Source organism: Aquarana catesbeiana, linkage group LG09 (genome assembly GCF_042186555.1).
Source record: "Aquarana catesbeiana isolate 2022-GZ linkage group LG09, ASM4218655v1, whole genome shotgun sequence".
Lineage (NCBI taxonomy): Eukaryota > Metazoa > Chordata > Amphibia > Anura > Ranidae > Aquarana > Aquarana catesbeiana.
The window spans coordinates 168,864,771-168,886,042 of record NC_133332.1 but is presented as its reverse complement, the minus strand read 5'-3'; the positions used below and the strand labels follow the sequence as shown (position 1 = coordinate 168,886,042).

Sequence of the window (21,272 nt, the reverse complement as noted above, 5' to 3'; positions counted from 1 at the left end):
GCTCCCAATGCCCCAGTAAAGACCTGGATGTGAAGGGAGAGAAGAGATGCAGACATGCACAGCGCTAGATTGAATGAGGGCTCAGGTAAGTATTGGGAGGGGAGGGGGAAGGAGGAGGGGGAGGGGCAAAATCAATGCCTAACCATGTTTTACCTTAATGGAAGGAACGTGTTAGGGTAAAAAATGTTTAGGCTTTAGAACCACTTTAAACATAGTTTTCAAAGTCGTAGCGAATATAAATCCACTTTATGTGAACCAAATGCCTTGGCAAAACCAGATGTTCCCTTGTATATGTAGCAGTGACAATCACTGTCCTGCACATAGCCTGTGCAGAGAGGAGAGCTGCGGAGGGGTAACCCAACAGGCTGCCTGCAGAGGAGGGGCAGATACAAGTCCAGTCACCCTGCACAAGGAGCGAGAAGAAGTGACCAGTCTATTACATGAAAGTGCAGAGGTTAGTTCATGCTAGATTACTAAAAGTGAGCTTAATAGATGCACAGATGACACAAATTAATAATACAAGTCTCTTGTATTTAGACAATGTTTAGCCTGGAGTTTAGCTTTAAGTTTGCCTGTTCTGCAATTCAACTCATCCAAACTGATTACAGTGCATAAAACAATACCAAAAAATGAAGTGTAGCCTGTAGGCTAAAATGTGTTATACCATACTCCAGAAACGTCAACAGTCAGCCTTAATATGGTTAAATAAATGTGAATATAGCAAGAATTAAGTATCCTCTATATATACACATTACCTTGCTCATGTGGGCATCCTGCATCGGTATTAGAGGAAAAGGTAACATCATGTATGCTATCTGCTGCTGGCATATCATTGCTCAATCTTTTCTGTAAAAATATTGCAAGGATTAAAAAAAATACAAAGATTACAGATAAGTGGTTATAAGTAGCAAGCATCAACCTGTTACTTCTATAATGTGTTTTCAAAGCAAAATTGAGTGTACCTGAAAGGATACATCTTTTCTAGGTTTTTGCTCTGTGTGGTCTTTAAAAGCTTTTTTGGCCATACTTCCCTTGTAGGTCACGGGAGTGCACTGATTTTCGCTTTATGACCCAAAACCAGCCGATAGCGAGCCGATTCCCACTGTCAGCTGACGTGGCAGAGCAGCTCAAGGCTTTAGAAGGATCCCGACCATATTGTTGGGATCTACCTAGTTGCCTGATTAACTGCTGGCTCCACCTTTCAGTGCATAGCTGAGGGCCAAAGCTAGCTGTGCATGTCCCCTCTCCAGCCCAGCTCTCTAGTGAGCGCTGGAGGGGCAGGGCAGAGAGCGATAACTGACGGTCACTATTCTCCACTCTGGGCAGACCAAGAACTGAGCAATCAGCTTTCATGTAATTGCTCAGTTCTCGGTCTTAGTGCCAACGTGGGACAGTTGCAGCATAGGTGAGTTTTTTTTTTTTTTTAAACACACAAAAAAGGAAGACATCTTAAATCACATAAGCTATATGGCCAAAATTATGTGGACACTGCTCCAAAATATTCAGCTTCCCGGAGAAGGGTACTGTTAATGCTAAAGCATACAAAGACATTTTAGACAAATGTGAGCTTTTAGTTTTGTGGCAACAGTCCTGGCCTCAACCCTTGGATACTTTTAGCTGTCTCTTTGTCAGTTTATTAGGAACAGTTCTGAAATTCAGGCACCAAAAAGAAGACTGCTCATTCCTCTATAGCTTCTAAAAGCCTCTTTGTGTAAAGGTGCAGACACCTTGCTTTGCCTGCTTTCAGACTGTTGCCAATTTAAGTGTTCACTACTAAAACACCATTGAAATTCAAAATGCACTTAAAAGGATAACAAAACCCATGAACATAAATGTAATATTCTGCAGCTTAGATGTGGTGGTTGCATTAGTTTTCATATTTTTTAATATCTTCCTTCTTAGCTGTCTTTTGTAAGTTAACAATTGCCCCGCACCCCATGTAACGGAGATGAAGAGATCAGGACATGTTTGATGGTCTATATCATTAGAGCTGCCTAGGGTTACAATCAGGGCTCCCTCCATAGATACAGTGGAGGAGTGATGTAGCCGTTCAGTGATGAAGTGTGTTACTGGCAGGATCATCAGGTAAATCTAAAAACAAAAGAAGCTTGAAAAAAGAATGTAGCCACTACATCAAGGACTAGTAAGCTGCACTATAAAACAAAACAAAAAAAAATTAATTACCAAGCATTGTATGCGTGGAAACTTCTGCATGCAATACCTCCTCAACTTATTCCTCCATTGTGACTTTCTCATATACTGTATTGGCCACATTAGCGGGCCTGTGCAAAATGTCTACTTGCACTTCTTTTTGTTAGATGGCTTTAAAGTGGTTAAAAGGACACATTTACCAGTTTAATATGACAAGTATTCTCATTAAAGCGGAGGTTTGCTGAAAAAAAAAAATATAAGCCAGCAGCTACAAATACTGCAGCTGCTGACTTTTAATACATGGACACTTACCTGTCCAGGGAGCCAGCGATGTTAGGGGGTTCCCCTGAATGTCACTGCAGCCACCTTACCAGCTTTGCTGTTACCAGTCACTATATGTTTTTTATCCTAGCACTTGGACTAAGTGCTATTGATGTGAGTACCTGTCTTTTTAATAAATGATACCTGTTTCAAGTTATACAGAGAGCACTAGATATTTTCTTTACATTTTATGTTGTCACGGGAAAGATACAAGTTCTATCTGCGGAGTTTAAGAGGTGCCCGGCTTCCATCTACAAGTTTACCTTAACCACCAGTGGTGGTGAATGCCCTTATGACCTTCCTGTTAGCTCAGGGGTCTATTACGCAAGGTGAGCAGTTTGGCTAACAAATGGTGTGAGCACGGACTAAGGAGCACTTCAGACTTTGCATGAAGCACCCTTTATCACCGCTGACGTCTTTGGTTTTCTATCTACATGTGTGTTTTTACATACGAGTTTATGGACTTTTCATTTATTGATTACTTTAGTTTATTATTTTTAGCGCTGCACTGTTCAGTATACTGAGCCCGCGATGTCGGCAACCGAAGTTGATCCGTCCTTCGGCTCTCGGCTGCTGCCGCCACCCTTCCTCGGTAAGGGAATAAGGAGGTGAAGCCGTGCGGCTTCACTTTCCGGTTCCCTACTGCGCATGCGTGAGTCACGCTGCGCATCCTCTCAGGTCCCTGCTGTATTCTGTGTCTCACAGAATTCAGCGGGGGAGGACAGGGTAGGCGGCGGAAGTGGCGTAGGTCACCGCAATCACCGCGGTGATCTATGCCAGGAAGTGGGAGCAAATACCTGTATTAGACAGGTATCTGCTCCCTCCTCCCCCCTGAAAGGTGCTGCCAAATGTGACACCGAAGGGGGGGAGGAATCCAAAAAGTGGAAGTTTCATTTTTGGGTGTAACTCCACTTTAAATGATCAAAAGCTGCATGATGCATGTTTCTTTTTTCCATAATAAACAATATAAAAAGAATGCATTTAGTTTCTATGTTAACAGAAATATATATTAGACTAGATAATAACTGCATATGTGGTTCATGGGCATCTGACCAACGAATGTCCTGATTGTGCATCTTCGACCACAAAGTCAGGCTCACCAAAGAAGCATAAATGACTAGAGAGAGTGGTGAATTAAAGCTGATCTTCATGTTTTCTGTCACTTTAAATAGTTTGTTTAGATCAAGCTGGTCCAAACTATTTCCTTCACTAAGTGCTGGACTGGCTCTAAGCACTGTTTGAACTGTATGTAGCTACATACAGTACACTGTGTCAGGTTCAGACCTAGACTTCTTGTCTCTCATCCGAAACAAAACAGAGTCGGTCTGAGTGGCACTTAGCTCTTGATAGGCAGCTTTGTATTCTGTGATGAATACAGAGATACCTCTGATTGGCTGAGCCTGAGAGTGTGACATCATCAGCCCTCTCTCCGTCAATCAGATGAAACTTTATCATCATTTACAGAATACAAAGCTGCCTATCAAATGCTGAGCACCCCACAGACCGCCTCTTCTTTTGTTACGGGTGTGAGACTAGAAGACTGTCTCACAGCTAGAACCCAGCACTGTGTACTACATGTAGCTGAAGTTACATACAGCACATACAGCGTTCAGAGCCACTGCAGCACTTAGTGAAGGAAATAGTTTGTTTGGACCAGCTTGGTCCAAACAAACTATTTAAAGTGACAGGAAACATGGAGATCAGCTTTAAACCAGCAACATTTACTTGTATGCAAAAGCAAACTTCAAATTAAAATAGCATTAACGCAATACAGCACAAATAAAGGGGGGACACAAGTGTATAAACTCTACTTACCTTTTCAGGTACACACTGGGTTGATGACAGAGGCTCAATGGATGAATCTATCGTTAGCTGGGACTCAGTTTCTAGTTTACATTTTCCATCTGTTGCACTGGAAGTGAACAAAGAAGTGACTCTGCAGTGCAGATATATATTTTGTTTATTCCTAGGTGTCTGTTAATGCTTAGAAGAGCAGATTTTGCAAACAGCTAAGTATTTGTAGAAATGTGTAGTATCTCTGCTCTTGCAATGAGTCTATACACCAGTTTATATGCATCTATATCATTTATTGTGCGTTATTCTATACAGCATTGATCTGAAACGATATGTGCATTTTCTTTCTAAACTAAGTGTATTCATAGATGTGAAATAGACATTGCAAAAAAAGGACATTGAGACTACCCATTGTCCTACAATACTAGTACAAAGACATATATAATTTCAAGTTAAAGGCTCATTTATCTGTAACCTGGATGTAGATGATAACTGCTGCAGAACTTCTTCTTTTGTTGCTGCTGTATTATCTTTCTGCAGTGTGGACAGTGTTAAACTGAATATTCATTAATACAACAGTGAAACAGACATCTTTAAGGAGATCACCATGCAATGCTCATCTAAGGAGTGTCTCCAGTGCAGCGGGCAGCCATTTTGGCTGGGTCTGGATCAATCCTGGAGGACAGTGATTGGCTGATGCAACAATGCAAGGAAATGTGCGACTGCTGAGAGGAAAAAAAAAGGGGGGGGGGATGGAAACGAGGGACCGTCTCAGCAGGACTGAAAAAGAGGAATCACAGCAACTCCTATCCCTGTCTAAGGATTTGAAATTAATCAGAGCATGAAGAAAAGAGCACCTTGGGTGTGGTAAGAGACTAACATTATAGAAGTTCATCTGTTGTCTGCTGGAAACGGTTGTGCTTTCTTCAAGGACCACAACGTCGACTGTTATAACAAGATAGGACTGCCTTGCTATACTACCAGGGAAATGCAATTTAGTTCTATTAATTGCTGTTCCTCATAATTCTGCAAGTGTTTAACCAGAACTCTCAGATTAACGTTATGGTCTTATTGATTGTTTGTATAAGTATATTTTCTAAAACCCTCTTCTAGGCTATGCTTGGCTTAATAAATTCTTTGAAATACCTCAAGGTGTGTCAGCAAGTGCCAGGTGAGTGAGGTGTGTCATCTTCAGGTGTGCAGACAAATCACAAAACAATTGAGTGGCTCCTCTGGTAGTAGCGCTAAACATCAAAGTAAGACCAATCATCTGAAGATCTTTTTTTACATACAATAGATCTCCAGAAAATTGATCTAAGCTGGCATTTTTTGGCTACTTTCCATCAACATTTTTTTGCACACGTTTTTAGTCATCTTATCAAAATCAAACGTCAATACACAAAACACACACATTCCTTTGATGTATCTGGTAGCATTGTTTTCATTGTATCTGGTGTTGTTTCAGGTATGTTTGGCAAACAATTTTTCTGATAGAAAAAAAAAAAGTTTATGTAACAACATTGCCAAAAAAAAATTTAAAAAAATAAAAAATAGATTATTCATTTGCTTATAGGTAACGCAAGGGATCATGTATAAAGCCATTTAAGAAGGCCCCCCCAATAACTGCATCATACTGAGTTTAGCACAGCTATACTGACTAGCCCAACTGCTGCTTTAGAGCATGTATGAGTGCTTGGCTTTTAGGCCAAGAACAGTGCAAATCATCTAAATAAGAAACATTCAAAATTTTTAGGCATGGGTTTCAGGTCACACAACCTTGCTCTAAGAACATTGCTGAGTATGTTTGAAAAGTTTGAACAGTCGTTGTCTCTTAAAAGTAGGCGGAGGGGGCTAGTGGGAAGAGGGAGGCGGCAAAAAGTTCCGTTGATTACTGGAAAGAAAAGTATTAGGTAGAACTTGGTGTACAAAGGCCTCCTCCAATGAAACTAAGTTCAGCAAGCCTAGAGCACAAAAAAACCAAAAATACAGTACTTGTACCATTTTAGTGATCTATCAGCAGTCATCCTTTTCACACAGCAACAGGCTCTCACAGAAGACAGAGAAAGAGAGAGACCTGAACATCAGTCAGCTCACATATGTATATAAGGCTTGTGGACAGCTGGGATTTTATTTAGGTTTGTAATATTTCTTTTTTGCAAAATGTATAGTTCTGTTCATCTGTTCATGCATTTACACTGGTTTTTAACCCTGCAGAAGATCTTCTCCGTAGAAGTTACTTTGCATTTTTGCAGATCTACACATCTGCCATGGATCCTTTCATCTGTTTCAATTCAGAGGTTATGTAAGGCTTCATATAATTTTTGGCTTGGGGCCTGTGGAGGTCTGAAGACTGCCATGTTTTTTCATGAATCTCAACAGTTGATAGGGACAGGGAATATATTTTTTGCCTTGAATTGCTCTCAATGGAAGTCAAGTTTTTGTTTACCTGTGGTACTGACGGGTGCACTTATAAGACCATGAAGGCTTCAGAAGACTGCCTGGTCTGAGAACTGACAGCTGCTAAGAGGGAGTAGAAAAGTTACAGAAAAGACAAATGCAGCCAGCAGAGGAACCATCTGGAAACATTTTAAGGCTTTATTAACGCAATGCAAAGCTTAAAAACTGACAGCAACAGATTTTAGTTCATTGAATTGAGATAACTGAACACTGACCTTTGAGGTCCTTGAGCAACAGGCTCTGCACATGCAGCCACATTCCATATCTCCTCTTTGCCAATATTGCCGCTTCCATTTTCGGAATCTTTAAATAATAAAAAATAATAATAAATAAATAATAATAATAACAAAAAAAATTGAACCGTTTACTGTCACACTTAACTGAAACTTGCGCAGGGTAACCATGAACATGCCACTTGAGCGGACGTATGGCGAGGAGGCCACTGTTACAATTGGACAAGCTGTCATGAATGCCTGTAACCTAGGTGGCCTATGGTTGGGACACCGCTGTACTAATTATCTGGCTTGTCGACTATGGGGACTCTATGAAGAGGCTGTTTGCCCTAAACTCAGGATTTAGGTGCATCTTACTATACATCGTAAATATTGTACCCTATGCTATCTATATTAACTTAGAAGACACCATGCGGCTGTGATTTTAACCAAGTACATTTGCCCTCTACGATCCATCTTGGACACTTGATATTCTGGATGACCGTTTACACACTTATTGCTCCTCTAGTTGTTTTTAAAGCTATCACAATAGTTCTACAGTGCGTTAACACATACTAAGACCCCTTTCGCACTGGGGCGTTTTTCAGGTGCTTTTGGGCTAAAAATAACGCCTGTAAGGCGCCTGAAAAATGCCTCCCCTGCAGTCCCAGTGTGAAACCCTATATATATTAGAAAAAAAAAAAAAAATATATATATATATATATATATATATATATATATATATATATATATATATATATATATATATATATATATATATATATATATATACACATACACACATACACATATATATATATATATATATATACATATATATACATACACACACACCGTACATATTGTACCCTATGCTACTTCCACCGCTCCTGCCTATTCAAATGAATGGGCACCGCTGCCGAAGCACCTGCAAAGTGCTTCGGCAGCGGTGCTGTACAGGCGAATTTAATTTGTTATTCGGCGCTGCTAGTGGGGGGGGGTTAAAAGCGCCCCGCTAGCGGATGAATAGCGCCGCTAAAACTAGTAGCATTTTACTGTCAACGCCCAGTGTGAAAGCAGCTTAATACTTCCCCTAAGCTCCTGAAGAAGTGCAATGGCACGAAACATGTAGAGCTTCAGCTTCAAACATCAACTTACACCAAGCCTATCCAGACATTGATGGCCGCAATTCACTGGCGCTGTGATTATGGATATGATGGGGCCTTTTTGGTGGGTTTGTTGATGTTCATGCTGTAGTTTGGGTAGTATGCTATTGTGAGAATTTTAACTTGCATTATCATGGTTTAGTAAATTTGGAATAAAATTTATACTTTAAGGCTGCTTTCACACTGGGGCATTGACGGTAAAACGCCACTAGTGTTAGCCGCACTTTACCAATGTTTTAGCAGCGATATTCTGCAGTTAGCATTTAACCCCCCGCTAGCGGCCAAATAAAGGGTTAAATGCGCCCGTGTAGAGCCGCTGTTGAAGCGCTTTGCACATTCATGTCAATGGGCAGGAGCGGTGTATACACCACTCCTCCACCGCCCCAAAGATGCTGCTTGCATTACTTTTTCTAACGTCCTGCAAGCACAGCGCCCCAGTGTGAAAGCACTCAGGCTTTCACACTGGGACTACAGGGAAGCGTTTTTCAGGTGCTATTTTTACCCCAAAAGCGCCCGAAAAACATCTCAGTGTGAAAGGGGTCTAAGACATTTGTGTATCTTGGTGCCTATAAAGTCTATAAAGGTTCACTAACAAATAATTTTGCTATAAATTTTGGGATGTGGCACTGTTAACTATACTCGGATCCAAAGTAACACCCTGTGAGGATGCAAATATACTCCAACAATGAACAAACCAAAATGTAAATGAATAAAACGTTCAAAAATGCATTCTAAAAATAAATTGTTTTTTCTTAGTTTACAGTACCAAAGTCTGAACATTTTAAATGTTTGTAATATTTAAAGGTGTTTACTTTTGTTATTTTAAAAGTGACATACTGACAGACAAATAGCACTAACTATTAAACACACAAAAACACAGCTGCACAATTATTTCTTAACAATGTAACAATTAAAAAATTGAAGATTTCCTAGGTTATAGAGAAAATGTAGAACTGTTAATTGTGCCCAAGTAGTACCCTAAAAAAAAAATGTACCCTTTGTCTGGAATTCTTCCTGAAAATAGCACACTTCATTGTATGAAAATGTGCCTAGGCACTCCCACAAGATCTAAGGCATTGCTCCTCTGACTGCTAGTCTCAGGATATTTACAGACAGTGAGATGTGATAATATCACTACTGTACTGCTTAATGTTCTTCTTGCTGGAGACCCTTACATGAGGAAGAGAAATTTCAACCTGTACCAAGATGGCCACCTCCACACAGCGATAAAGTGTGGAACAAGGCATGATAAGTCAGTAACGGAGAAATATCAACTTGTAGGGGGACCACAAGTAACACTGGTAACACGCCTAATAAAAAGTCTGATTTATCTATTTATAAGATATAAGAGATAGATCTAACTCACATTCATCAGCTGACATTATTTTTCAATCATAAAGACTACTCATTCTATGCAACATCTGCATTTGCCACAAAACATAACCCTTATGCAATTTCAGACATACAGTTGTGCTCATAAGTTTACATACCCTGGCAGAATTTATGATTTCTTGCCCATTTTTCAGAGAATATGAATGATAACACAAAAACATTTCTTTCACTCATGGTTAGTGTTTGGCTAAAGCCATTTATTATCAATAAACTGTGTTTACTCTTTTTAGATTATAATGACAACATTAACTACCCAAATGACCCTGGTGATTTTGGCCTGATAACATGCACACAAGTTGGCACAAAGGGGTTTGAATGGCTATTAAAAGGTAACCATCCTCACCTGTGATCTGTTTGCTGGTAATTAGTGTGTGTATAAAAGGTCAGTGAGTTTCTGGACTCCTGACAGACCCTTGCATCTTTCATCCAGTGCTGCACTGACGTTTCTAGATTCTGAGTCATGGGGAGGATCTACGGGAAAAGGGAGTTGAACTGAATAAAACAGAAAAGGGATATAAAAAGATAACCAAGGAATTGAGAATGCCAATCAGCAGTGTTCAAACTCTAATCAAGAAGTGGAAAATGAGGGGCTCTGTTGAAACCAAACCATGGTCAAGTAGACCAACTAAAATTCAGCCACAACTGCCAGGAAAATTGTTCGGGATGCAAAGAAAAACCCACAAATAACTTCAGGTGAAATAAAGGACTCTCTGAAAACATGTGGTGTGGTTGTTTCAAGATGCACAATAAGGAGGCACTTGAAGAAAGATGGGCTGCATGGTCGACTCGCCAGAAGAAAGCCATTACTACGCAAATGCCACAGAGTATCCCCCTTACAATACGTCAAAAAGCACAGAGACAAGCCTCAAACCTTCTGACACAAAGTAATTTGGAGTGATGAGACCAAAATTGAGCTTTTTGGTCACAACCATAAACGCTACATTTGGAGAATGTAGAGAATGTAGAACAAGGCCTATGATGACAGGTACACCATTCCTACTGTGAAACATGGAGGTGGAACGCTGATGTTTAGGGGATGTGTGAGCTACAAAGGCACAGGAAAATTGGTCAAAATTGATGGCAAGATGAATGCAGTATGTTATCAAAAAATACTAGAGGAACATTTGCATTCATCAGCCGGGAAGCTGCGCATTGGAATGGACTTGGACATTCCAACATGACAATGATCCAAAACACAAGGCCAAGTCGACCTGTCATTGGCTACAGCAGATTAAGTGAAGGTTCTGGAGTGGACATCTCAGTCTCTTGACCTCAATATCATTGAGCCACTCTGGGGAGATCTCAAATGTGCAATTCATGCATAACAGCCCAAGAATTTACAAGAACTGGAGGCCTTTTTGCCAAGAGGAATGGGCAGCTTTACCATCTAAGATAAAGAGCCTTATCCACAAATACCACAAAACACTACAGACTGTCATTGATGTTAAAGGGGGCAATACATGGTATTAAGAACTGGGGTATGTAAACTTTTGATCAGGGTCATTTGGGTAGTTTCTGTTGCCATAATGATTTAAAAAGAGTAAACAGGGTTGATTGATAATAAATGGCTTCAGCCAAACATTAACCATGAGTGAAAGAAAAGTTTTTGTGTTATCATTCATATTCTCTGAAAAACGGCCAAAAAATCAAATTCTGCCAGGGTATGTAAACTTATGAGCACAACTGTACAACCTACCATTCATAATACCATTTATAAATATTCCCCTTCCATTTATATCGAATGGAATTTTATCATTTCTTGTTTCCCTTCTCTAAACTTGAAAATCCCTATGTCTATTGAAAGACAAGCTGTTAATCAATGGATTTGATGCACAATTACAGCTCATTAAAGCATATCTAAGCTCAAGATTAAAAATATAATATATTCATATATTTGCATCAGTTCTCTTTTTTTTTTTTTTTTTTTAGAATAAGAACAATTTTTGGCCAGTACAGAAAATATCTGTTGATCTTGCCAGAAATGCAATGTCCTTGTCACTTCCTGTGAGTTGAAAAGTTAGCACAATGATATCTCTCTTTTGTAAAACACTATTCCCATTAATCCTCCATTTCACAGAGATGAACAAAGGCAGACATGTTTGAAGTCCAGCCTGTCTGACAACCTTGGCTCCTTCCCTAGATACTATAGAGTGCAGATACAAACTAACATGAAGTGTGTCTAGGTGAACAAAAGCAGAAAAAGCCTAAAAAAAAAAAAAAAATAGACAAAAAGCAAAATGCAGATGCCCTCTAAGGGCTGGTAAGCATTTTGGTTTTGGGTTTAGCTATGTTCCACATGTTAATTTACAAAAACACTTGCCCGAAAGACACATATGAAGGTGGAAAGGTTAATATTCCTTGAGTCAAATCTAGGCTTTTTACAGAGATCTCATGCCCCAAACAATTTAAAGCCTGTTAAACACTGTTGGAATTTTGACGGATTCAGAGGAACAGTGGATGGCCCTGCTGGCTTGACAAACGTCAATTAGTCAACATTTGTTGAAAAAGCTGGACTGAAAATGGTCAGCCAAACAGTGCAGCACTTTACAAAATAAAGGGAGAGAGTACAGCTACAGTACAATTCAAGACACGAGGATTGGGGGGCTGCTCAAAAAAGCTTACGATCCAAAGGGAAGCTCAACTGATACAAATGGTAGTAACTGTTTACAAGAAGGGGGGGGGGGGGTTGTTTGAAAGTGTAAAATTCACTTGCTAGAGTTAGGATAAACTGCCCTGAAGACACGGGTTTTCAGGGATCGTCTGAAGGCAGACAAAGTAGGAGATAGAGGTTGGGGTAGGGAGTTCCAGAGGATGGAAGAGCCTCTGGAAAAGTTATGAGCAGGAGTATGGCAGGAGGGGACAAGGGAGCTAATAAGCTGAAGGTCTTTTGGTGAGTGAAGTGGACAGTTTGGGTGATATTTTGTGATGAGGTTGGTAATATAGCAGGTGCACACCACTGTGCCTTTCTATACTTGCTCTAAATATGGTATCACTAAGAGCCTTGGAACCTACCCCATCTACTCTCAGTTGGTAGTCACTGTCATTTGACAGCAATCATACAATAATACCGTTTTTAAAAAACTGCTTTACTATAAAAATGAATCTCTCTCTGCCACTTACCATCACTAGGCAGAGAGAGACTTGACTGCTATACTTGTATTGGACTGCATATCTCATCACATTCAGTGTCACATTAGTACATGTTTCCTATGGGATCTAATCCATTCCAGGACTTGGTTTTAGCCACTTCCTGTTTATAGAGAAGGTCGCCTGATATAGGCAAACATAGGAGGAGACCAACAAATGTAATAAACTCCGGCACTGCTGTTTGGGCTGGCGCTGTCCCAGGCCAGATTAGAGAACGCAAACTAAAATACAAACTAGCAGCATAGAAATCTTAAAAGAGAATGAGGCAATTAGTTGTTCTATTTACAGAAATATCTACAATATAATGTGCAAATACTGAATATATGGGCAAAATACCATCAGGGAATGTTAAACTGTAGAGCAAAAAGTGTTATTCTAAGAGAAAGTGAGAATTAATAAGGGGTGAAAAAAAAAGACGCACAAAACTTTGGAAAGACATCAATCATGCTCTGAGCACCAAATGCTTTTTCACACAAATGATCATTATACAATAGTGACCTTCTGGAAAAAAATCCAACGTGACTGATCGATTTTCCTGCACATAAAGCCTTAGTCAGGGACTACCTGCCATGCTTATGGAGTGCAAAAGGATATTAAACCAGATCCAATACAGCTTCCTAGTTCCAGCTAAATCTAATCTGTGTTTGTTAGCACATAATGTGTGCGTGTATACAGTATATTTATACACACACACACATTCTGACCAGACTGTGGCTCCCCAACTACATGCGCACAGGGTATGCCAGATGTGCCTGGGCACACCCTAATCACCCCGTACAGTGCAGATTTCACCTGCTGCCTGGCACACCCCCCCTCATAGCACTGTCAGCTTCCCCCTTTACTGTTCTGCCAGGTGCTGCTGCGCACACACAGGTGGGTGTTTCAGGATGGAGAGCAGAGGATGGCACCGGTAAATAAGTTATTTACTGGCATCTTCCTTTTCTGAATCAACACAGTAAGTGATTGGTACTGATCACTCACGGTTTTCATTCATAAACTGTTTACTAGACTTCACTTTGTAAATGAACAGGACCGGGTGTTTCTGTAACACTGTCTCATACTGCCCAGAGCCAGCATAGTTCCCCCCCCCCCCCCCCCCACACTCCCTCCCAGCTCATGTACTGGAAAGAACAGAGGGCTTGATCTGCTCCACTCCCCAACTCCCGCTCTTACCTCTCTGTGTCTGTCTGGGTTGGAAACTTGAAGCCCAGCAGCCAGCAGATACATTGTGGATGAAAGGTGCCAATGCCTGAGCCTCCATCCTGGGGTAAGTGAGCTCACAATCCTCTATCTGTAATTGAAGTCTCTCCCCCTGCCTCTGAGTGAGTACACCAAGGTAAGGGGGGCTCAGATGTAAGGGGTGCTTTGCAGACTCTGATATAAGGTGGGCTTTGGTAATCCTGATTTAAGGAGGAAATCTGGCAACTCTAAGTGGGGGCTTTGGTGAGCAGAAACCCCCTTGCTTCAGAGTTCACAGCTTTCCCCCCTTAAAATATTTTTGCTGTGCGTCGCTAAAGTATTCGGCTTGAAGAAAGCTAGTAACCCTGACACAAACGTAAAACAATCGGGAATTTATTTTCCTTTTATAGTTGATGTGCTGCCTTACACAAGTGCGTGAAAACGTGCCACAGATCTGGTTTACGATGAACCTTCGTTAGACGCAGCAATAAACAGGCTGACAATACAATCTTTCTACAGTCAACTTTTGATTTACCAAAACGATGTGATATATAAAGACAGGCAAGCCCCTCGCACTACATAGTTAATGATTGTATTCAGAGTGCAAAGTGTGTGATGAGCTTTCTTCAGCTTCATTCATTCTATTTCATTTCTAATCTAGCATTATAATAGTTTGGGTTGGATTTCCTTTTATAAAAACTGCACATGACGTGATATATACAGTATGAATATACCCTACAGAATTTAGATCATATATTTAATATCCAGAATATATTTATCCATTGAGGGAATACAGAAAAAAATCTGCGTTTAGATGTGGTGCTGAGGGTGTGTTGCTTCTCTGTTCGCCCAACTAATGCGCATGGTTCCAAAAAGTCTTGCTGCCTTTACAGGACCATGGGTGGGTGTCCTTATAGACACTAAAAACAAAAGAAAGGGCGCACCAACCTAGGGCATTACCAACATAACAATTTCATTTTGAAACATAAAAAGTAATCTCTTTACAAACGCATGACAAGCATAGGCATGTAAAATGATGCCAACGAGAGAACCTCGGGATCTGCAGTAGCCAGTGGTGTGCAAAGCTCTCGTAGCATTCAAAGACTTACACTTTTTGAGGGTCGAGCCCTCTTCTTGGTTGAAATAAGCCTTATAGGATACAGCTATAAGGCTTATTTCAACACACACACACACACACACACAAAGTGCTCAAAGTGTCCATTGCTCAGTTTGGTGTGTATTGCAAGGGTTTTTCATTTTTTTGGGATGTGTTCAGTACGGGGCCAATCAGCACTGTTCAGACAGAGGGGTCAGTGCAGCCTCATAGGTCAGTCAAAGAAGAATGAACACCCCTCCTACAAGCTTTAACCAGAGCTCGGCCAGACACTGATAGAAGTCACAAGACTGCTATATACTGCTGATGAGAAAAGGTATTTAGCAGTTTATATTTACTAAAATAACTGCATTTCCATGTTCTGTGTACTATGGAAGACTAGATATAGTGAATGCAGGGTCCTGGGTTTAGTAACACTTTAAATTGGAAATGGTATTCTAATATTCGTAAGAACACAGATGAATAATAATAATTTTATCATCTTTAGCAACCCATCAGATTATAGCTTATAGTCATCAGATAATATACAGTGGAAAAGGTGATTTGAATTACAATGCACATAAGGATCATTTCTGACTGTATTTTGTTACATTCTTTATTCACAGAAAAAGAATAAACAATGGATACCAGTAATTACAGATCAGCAAATTTAAAGATTGAGACCTATATTAAACTGTTAAATAATTCAGAACAATCAAACGTTGTATGAACTTTTTAAATAAGGTGGGAGTTTTATCTGGCCTGTTTGTAGAAGATAAAACAAATAAAACTCAGCTGTGGTATGCCAGTATTAAACCAAAAATATATTGTAGGATGTGGTTGCTGCATTAGTTTTCTTCTTTAGGTTTTTTTCTCGTTTTCATTTGGTGATCTGGTCAGTAACACACCTCCTGTACTAGAGTGCCCCCACTCTGGATGAATGAGCACAGGGGGAACATCTCGACAGTAGCATTGTCAGTCGGGGGGGGGGGGGGGGAGAGAGTATTACATGTACTAGCAGATTTAAATACACTAACATGTTAAACCAAAACACCAGTTAACACCTTATAAGCATTTACAGTAAACCGTTTGTTTTTCTTTCCGGTTAAGGTTTTATGTAAATAAAACTAATCAATGTAAGTTGAATCTACCAATAAATAGTGCGCTAAAAATTAACTTCCTATTGAATAAAATGGCAAATAGCCATGCCATAAAATATATAATAATATGATAATTGGTGAATTCCTAATTAGAAATACAAAACCATGTGCATAAGGCAGATATCAATACCATAAATATCAACCTGCATAAGATATAATCAGTCTGAAAAGTACGGGCAAAAAAAAATATTATATATATATATATATATATATATATATATATATATATATATATATATATATATATATATATATATATATATATATATATATATATATCCCTGGAAAGATGTATACAAAAGGTCCAAAAGAAGTTTTAAGTTAGCATAGGGAAAAAAACCACCACAGTTTACTGTTGCTTATTAATTCAACAGACAGCTGTCTGCAACGTAAGTCTCTCCCCTGCACGTCTGATGTACCCGGCTGGTTGTTTTTAGATTCCTCCTGTCATGTGTTGCATTCATGTAACCAAAAAGAAGAATATCATTGTGCAATGAACACAGCCTCTATGGTACTCTCTTTGTTAAACATAAGTGTGTTACGCTCACATGAGATACAAAGTAACAGCGCATGAACCAATCAGTCGCTCACCACGATCTCACTCCTCTCACTGTTTGCTGTGTCTAACGAACAGGCACATCAGATGACGTCACTGGTTCCTCCCGACGCGTTGCATCACATGTCACGTGACCGACCCTTGATAAAGTCACGTGACATTTGACGCAATGCGTCGGGAGGAGGGAGAGGGAGCTGACAGGCAGGAAGGAGGGGATGAGGGGGAGAAAAGAGAGCTGAGAGGAGAGCTAAGAGCAGGGCAGCATATGACGGAGGGACGTACTCTGACCATGGTGGTCAGGGCTGAGTAGCCCTGGTTATCATGGTCAGTATAGAGAGGGCATACAGGAAGTGGCAGGTTTAGGGAGTTTTTTTTTACAGTTTAGAGGAGGGCAGATTACACAGCACAAGCAATGTGATGTGTAATCTGCTTTAAGGGACCAGAATCTGATTTTTTTTTTTTTTGGGGGGGGGTAACATTTTAAGAGTATGGTACCATACAATGGGATGTTTGGAGATATAGGCAACTTCAACACTTTATAGCATCATTGCCAGGACCTCTCCTTCAATACAAGAGCTAAATCAAATAGAGGGGATTATGGAACCAGGTAGGACACCTAAGCATAGTGTTTCTCACCTTTTTAACATACTGGTGTCATCCCAGGGGTACCAAATTTTTTAAACTGATGGATTTTTAAAGCGTAAAATTATAGATTATATATTCTCTACGTCAATAGCTACAAGGATAAAGAAATTAACTAAACTTTTGGCTAGATGGTATTATATTCCATCAAAATTCCATCAGATAAATTCAGGGTCCCCATGGGAATGCTGGAGAGATTGTGGTATAGGAACGCACACCCATTTATGGGGGCACTGCCCAATTATCCAGGCATACTGGGAAAAAGTGTTAAATATAGTAAAATGATCAGTAGTTCTGAGATTGGGCAAGACCCATGGCAAGGTCTTTTATGCCACCAGGGATTTAAGGATAATATACGTTATAAAATGTCTATTGTACCATCTTTGTTGAATGCAGCAACAGTCTTAACCCCTACTTGCTGGAAATCAAAGAAAACACCAACTATGACAGAATGGTTCAGAGAAATAGATAAACCAGATTAATGGAAGAGTTGATACATTCACATCAGGACACTTATATGAGTTTCTGTGAAATCTGTAGTACTTTTGTACCCCCTTACCATTTCAAACGGGGGGGAGGGCCGGGATCTGGGGGTCCCCTTGTTAAAGGGGGCTTCCAGATTCCGATAAGCCCCACGCCCGCAGACCCCACAACCACCGGGCAAGGGTTGTGGGGATGAGGCCCTTGTCCCCATCAACATGGGGACAAGGTGTTTTGGGGGCTACCCCAAAGCACCCTCCCAATGTTGAGGGCATGTGGACTGGTACGGTTCAGGGGGGGCGCTCTCTCGTCCCCCCCTCTTTTCCTGCGGCCTGCCAGGTTGCGTGCTCGGATAAGGGTCTGGTATGGATTTTTGGGGAGACCCCACGCCATTTTTTTTTTCATTTTGGCGCGGGGTTCCCCTTAAAATCCATACCAGACCTGAAGGGTCTGGTATAGATTTTGAGGGGGACACCACGCTATTTTTTTAAAATTTTGGCCAGGGTTCCCCTTAATATCCATATCAGACCTGAAGGGCCTGGTATGGAATTTAGGGGGACCCCCATGTCATTTTTTTTTAAATTTTGGTTCGGGGTTCCCCTGTGGGGAATTCCCATGCTGTTTTTATCAATGAACTTTTATGTGTATTGTCGGACCGGCAATTCATTAATAGCCGCGAGTAGTTTTAAATGACTTTTTTTCCTTTGAAATGTAATTTTGCTGTCAGACTGTTCTAAACACGGGAAACATGTGCCCCTTTACAGGCATACTATAGACACTCCCCAGGTACGAAATTTAAAGAAATATTACACTTTTATTGTTTCACTTTAAGCATTATTAAAATCACTGCTCCCGAAAAAACAGCCATTTTTAAAACTTTTTTTGCATTGATCCATGTCCCCTGGGGCAGGACCCAGGTCCCCAAACACTTTATGACAATAGCTTGCATATAAGCCTTTAAAATTAGCACTTTTGATTTCTCCCATAGACTTTTAAAGGGTGTTCCGCGGCTTTTGAATTTGCTGCGAATACCACAAATTGTTCGCTGTTCAGCGAACTGGCGAACAGCCGATGTTCGAGTCAAACATGAGTTCGACTCGAACTCGAAGCCCATCCCTATTAGATTCATACACAATTCACCCCCATTTTTTTTTTCTCTCACAATATAATCAATATCATTATCACACTGAGATGACCTATAAGATCACAACAAAAGTAATAGGTGGAGATTGGGAAAACAGTGGGATGAAGGGAAAGAGGGGTGTAAGAGGATATGGGGAGTAGATGGCATGAATGGGTAACTGGGTAAGGTGAATAAGGTGTTGTTTTTGTTTTTTTTCCTCTCTATGTGGAGTATAAGAGCTTTTATTGTTTATACAAATCTGTTTTTTAAACATCTATTTGTAAACAATTTAAAATGAAAAAAAAAAAAAAAAAAAAAAAGATTTAAAATAAAAAATACTGCCACGCAGAAAAAGCTCCATCCCTGTGGTTAATCACCATATACTAAATTTAATCATTGCTGTCAAATGTAATATCGTAAATAAATTAACAATGTCCTCCTGGTGATATATTAGTCTGAACCATCAAATATCAGCACATGTAAATTCAGTGAGAAATAGAAGGGTCCATGAACACTGTGCTTAAAAAAAGGCTAGTTGTTTTGGCAAAAGACAAAACAAAACAAAAAACTCTCAAATAGAGCGTTTTTGTAAAGGCATTTAGGAGCATTTAACATTTTTTTTCTGCCAGAAAGCTGCTCTCAAAAACCCAAACCAAAATATTTTTTGTTTCTGCCTCTAAACACTGAGTTTAAAATATGCCTCTAAACATCCTAATGTACATGGACACATAGTGACATAGGATATCATTAGCTGCTTCTACAGGCAAAAGGCTAAGTTCCTCTAGAAGTAGCGTTTTTTGAAGCCAGTGTGCATGGACCCTAAGAAATGGTGGCAGCCATATTTATTTTCCCTTTAAGAACCTACTTTTACAAGTGTTCGAGTTGCCTTTTAACTGCTTTTTTGCATCCACATTGACGTGTGTGGGGGGAAAAAAAGCAGAGAAATACACCTGTCCACTACATGATACCAAGCACACAGAGACTGTGTTAATCCATTATCATCGTAAATAATAAAAGAAACTTACTCTGAGGTGGATTCTTCTTCTTTCTTATTGATGCCCGAAGTAGATCTGAGCCTTGTAGATCCTCTTGGAATCTGTGAGACTTGACATTGTGAAACCACTCTCCAGTTACAAACTTTTTCTTCTTTTCATCCTTGATAGATCCCTGAACACGTCTAATAAGTGAATTATCCATTAGTACCCACAACACTTCAAGTTTTATCTCATTTCAGAGAGAGATAGAGAGAGATAGAGAGAGAGAGAGAGATAGAGAGAGAGAGAGAGAGAGAGAGAGAGAGAGAGAGAGAGAGAGAGAGAGAGAGGAGAGAGAGAGAGAGAGAGAGAGAGAGAGACATTTAGGTTTTGTTTTTTTTTTGTTCTGTAGAAAATGAAAATGCATTTTTGTATATACAAGGATTTTAGATTATTACTCCACAGCTCATTTTTTCTTACATCATTAGAAACACTGCCGCCATGAATTTGTCTATTTGCAGGAGCTGATTCGCTGTAATAATACAAAAGGGTTAATGCACCCCACCGCCCCAGCTTGGGAATGTTTAACACATACATTAATGGGTGCTGATACTACATTTAAGCGGTAGTAACGTCTGCTGGTTTATTTATACCTACAGGTAAGACTATAATAAGGTAGGTACAGTAAATATCTCCTAAAACGTGCACCATTTAGGAGATATATACACTTTAGTAGCACCTGGTGACGTCACCAGCGCATGTGCAGTTTGGCTTCTGCAGCGGAACATACCCTTACAGCCGTTGAAACAGTAAGTCTCCGCAGCGGGGGTGAAGTAACCAGCGAGCATTGTACCATTGTGCAGATACCTGTGTTCATGATTTCAAACATGCAAGGATTTTATAACAGTATCATTGCAAGGATTGAAAAATGCTGCCAAGGCTAAAAAGGAATGGCTACGATTGCCTGGCTATTGCAGAATACTTATTACTGTTCCCCTGCTGTCCTCAGTCAACAGTGCATGCAAACTGCCACTCACCACATTGCTGCACTATATTTTAACTTGCTTTTCGTCCCAAAGAATGTACGCCATCAGTTCTATGTGATCTCCTAAGCGGTGCTTGAGTGAGCTCCATAGGTGGTATCACACATCTGGGAAACCAATCTCTTGACCGATCACTCAGTCTATATACAAGGATTCACCTCTGTGACCCACTTCACTAGCAGCTATCATTGTGTGACTACATGTACTCTGTCTAGCAGCGATTAGAGAGCCTGGAGGTCCCCAGTTAGGTACACGACTGTGCCCAGCATGTGCCCCAGGGGTTTCCCAAGACCCTCTTTGACCCTATAATTCCCAATTATAACACTGTTGGTTTGTTGGCTGACTCACTTTGACCATGATGTGTGGATGTTTTGGATGCTGG

At 40.2% G+C, this 21,272-nt stretch overlaps 1 protein-coding gene across 3 annotated transcripts in view; it reads right to left on the bottom strand.

Moving 5' to 3' along the window:
* The window catches only part of LOC141108126 (synaptotagmin-like protein 2), a 163,765-nt gene that overhangs the window by 77,787 nt on the left and 64,706 nt on the right, over positions 1-21,272 (bottom strand). For 2 of the 3 annotated variants that reach the window (XM_073599392.1, XM_073599393.1), the window contains 4 exons: positions 19,899-20,050; positions 6,939-7,026; positions 4,288-4,408; positions 756-846 (listed from right to left, as the gene is read on the bottom strand). In XM_073599392.1, the coding sequence (XP_073455493.1) occupies positions 756-846; positions 4,288-4,408; positions 6,939-7,026; positions 19,899-20,050 (452 nt within the window). The remainder of the gene's footprint in view (positions 1-755; positions 847-4,287; positions 4,409-6,938; positions 7,027-19,898; positions 20,051-21,272) is intronic. The other variant, XM_073599394.1, reaches the window with a different exon arrangement.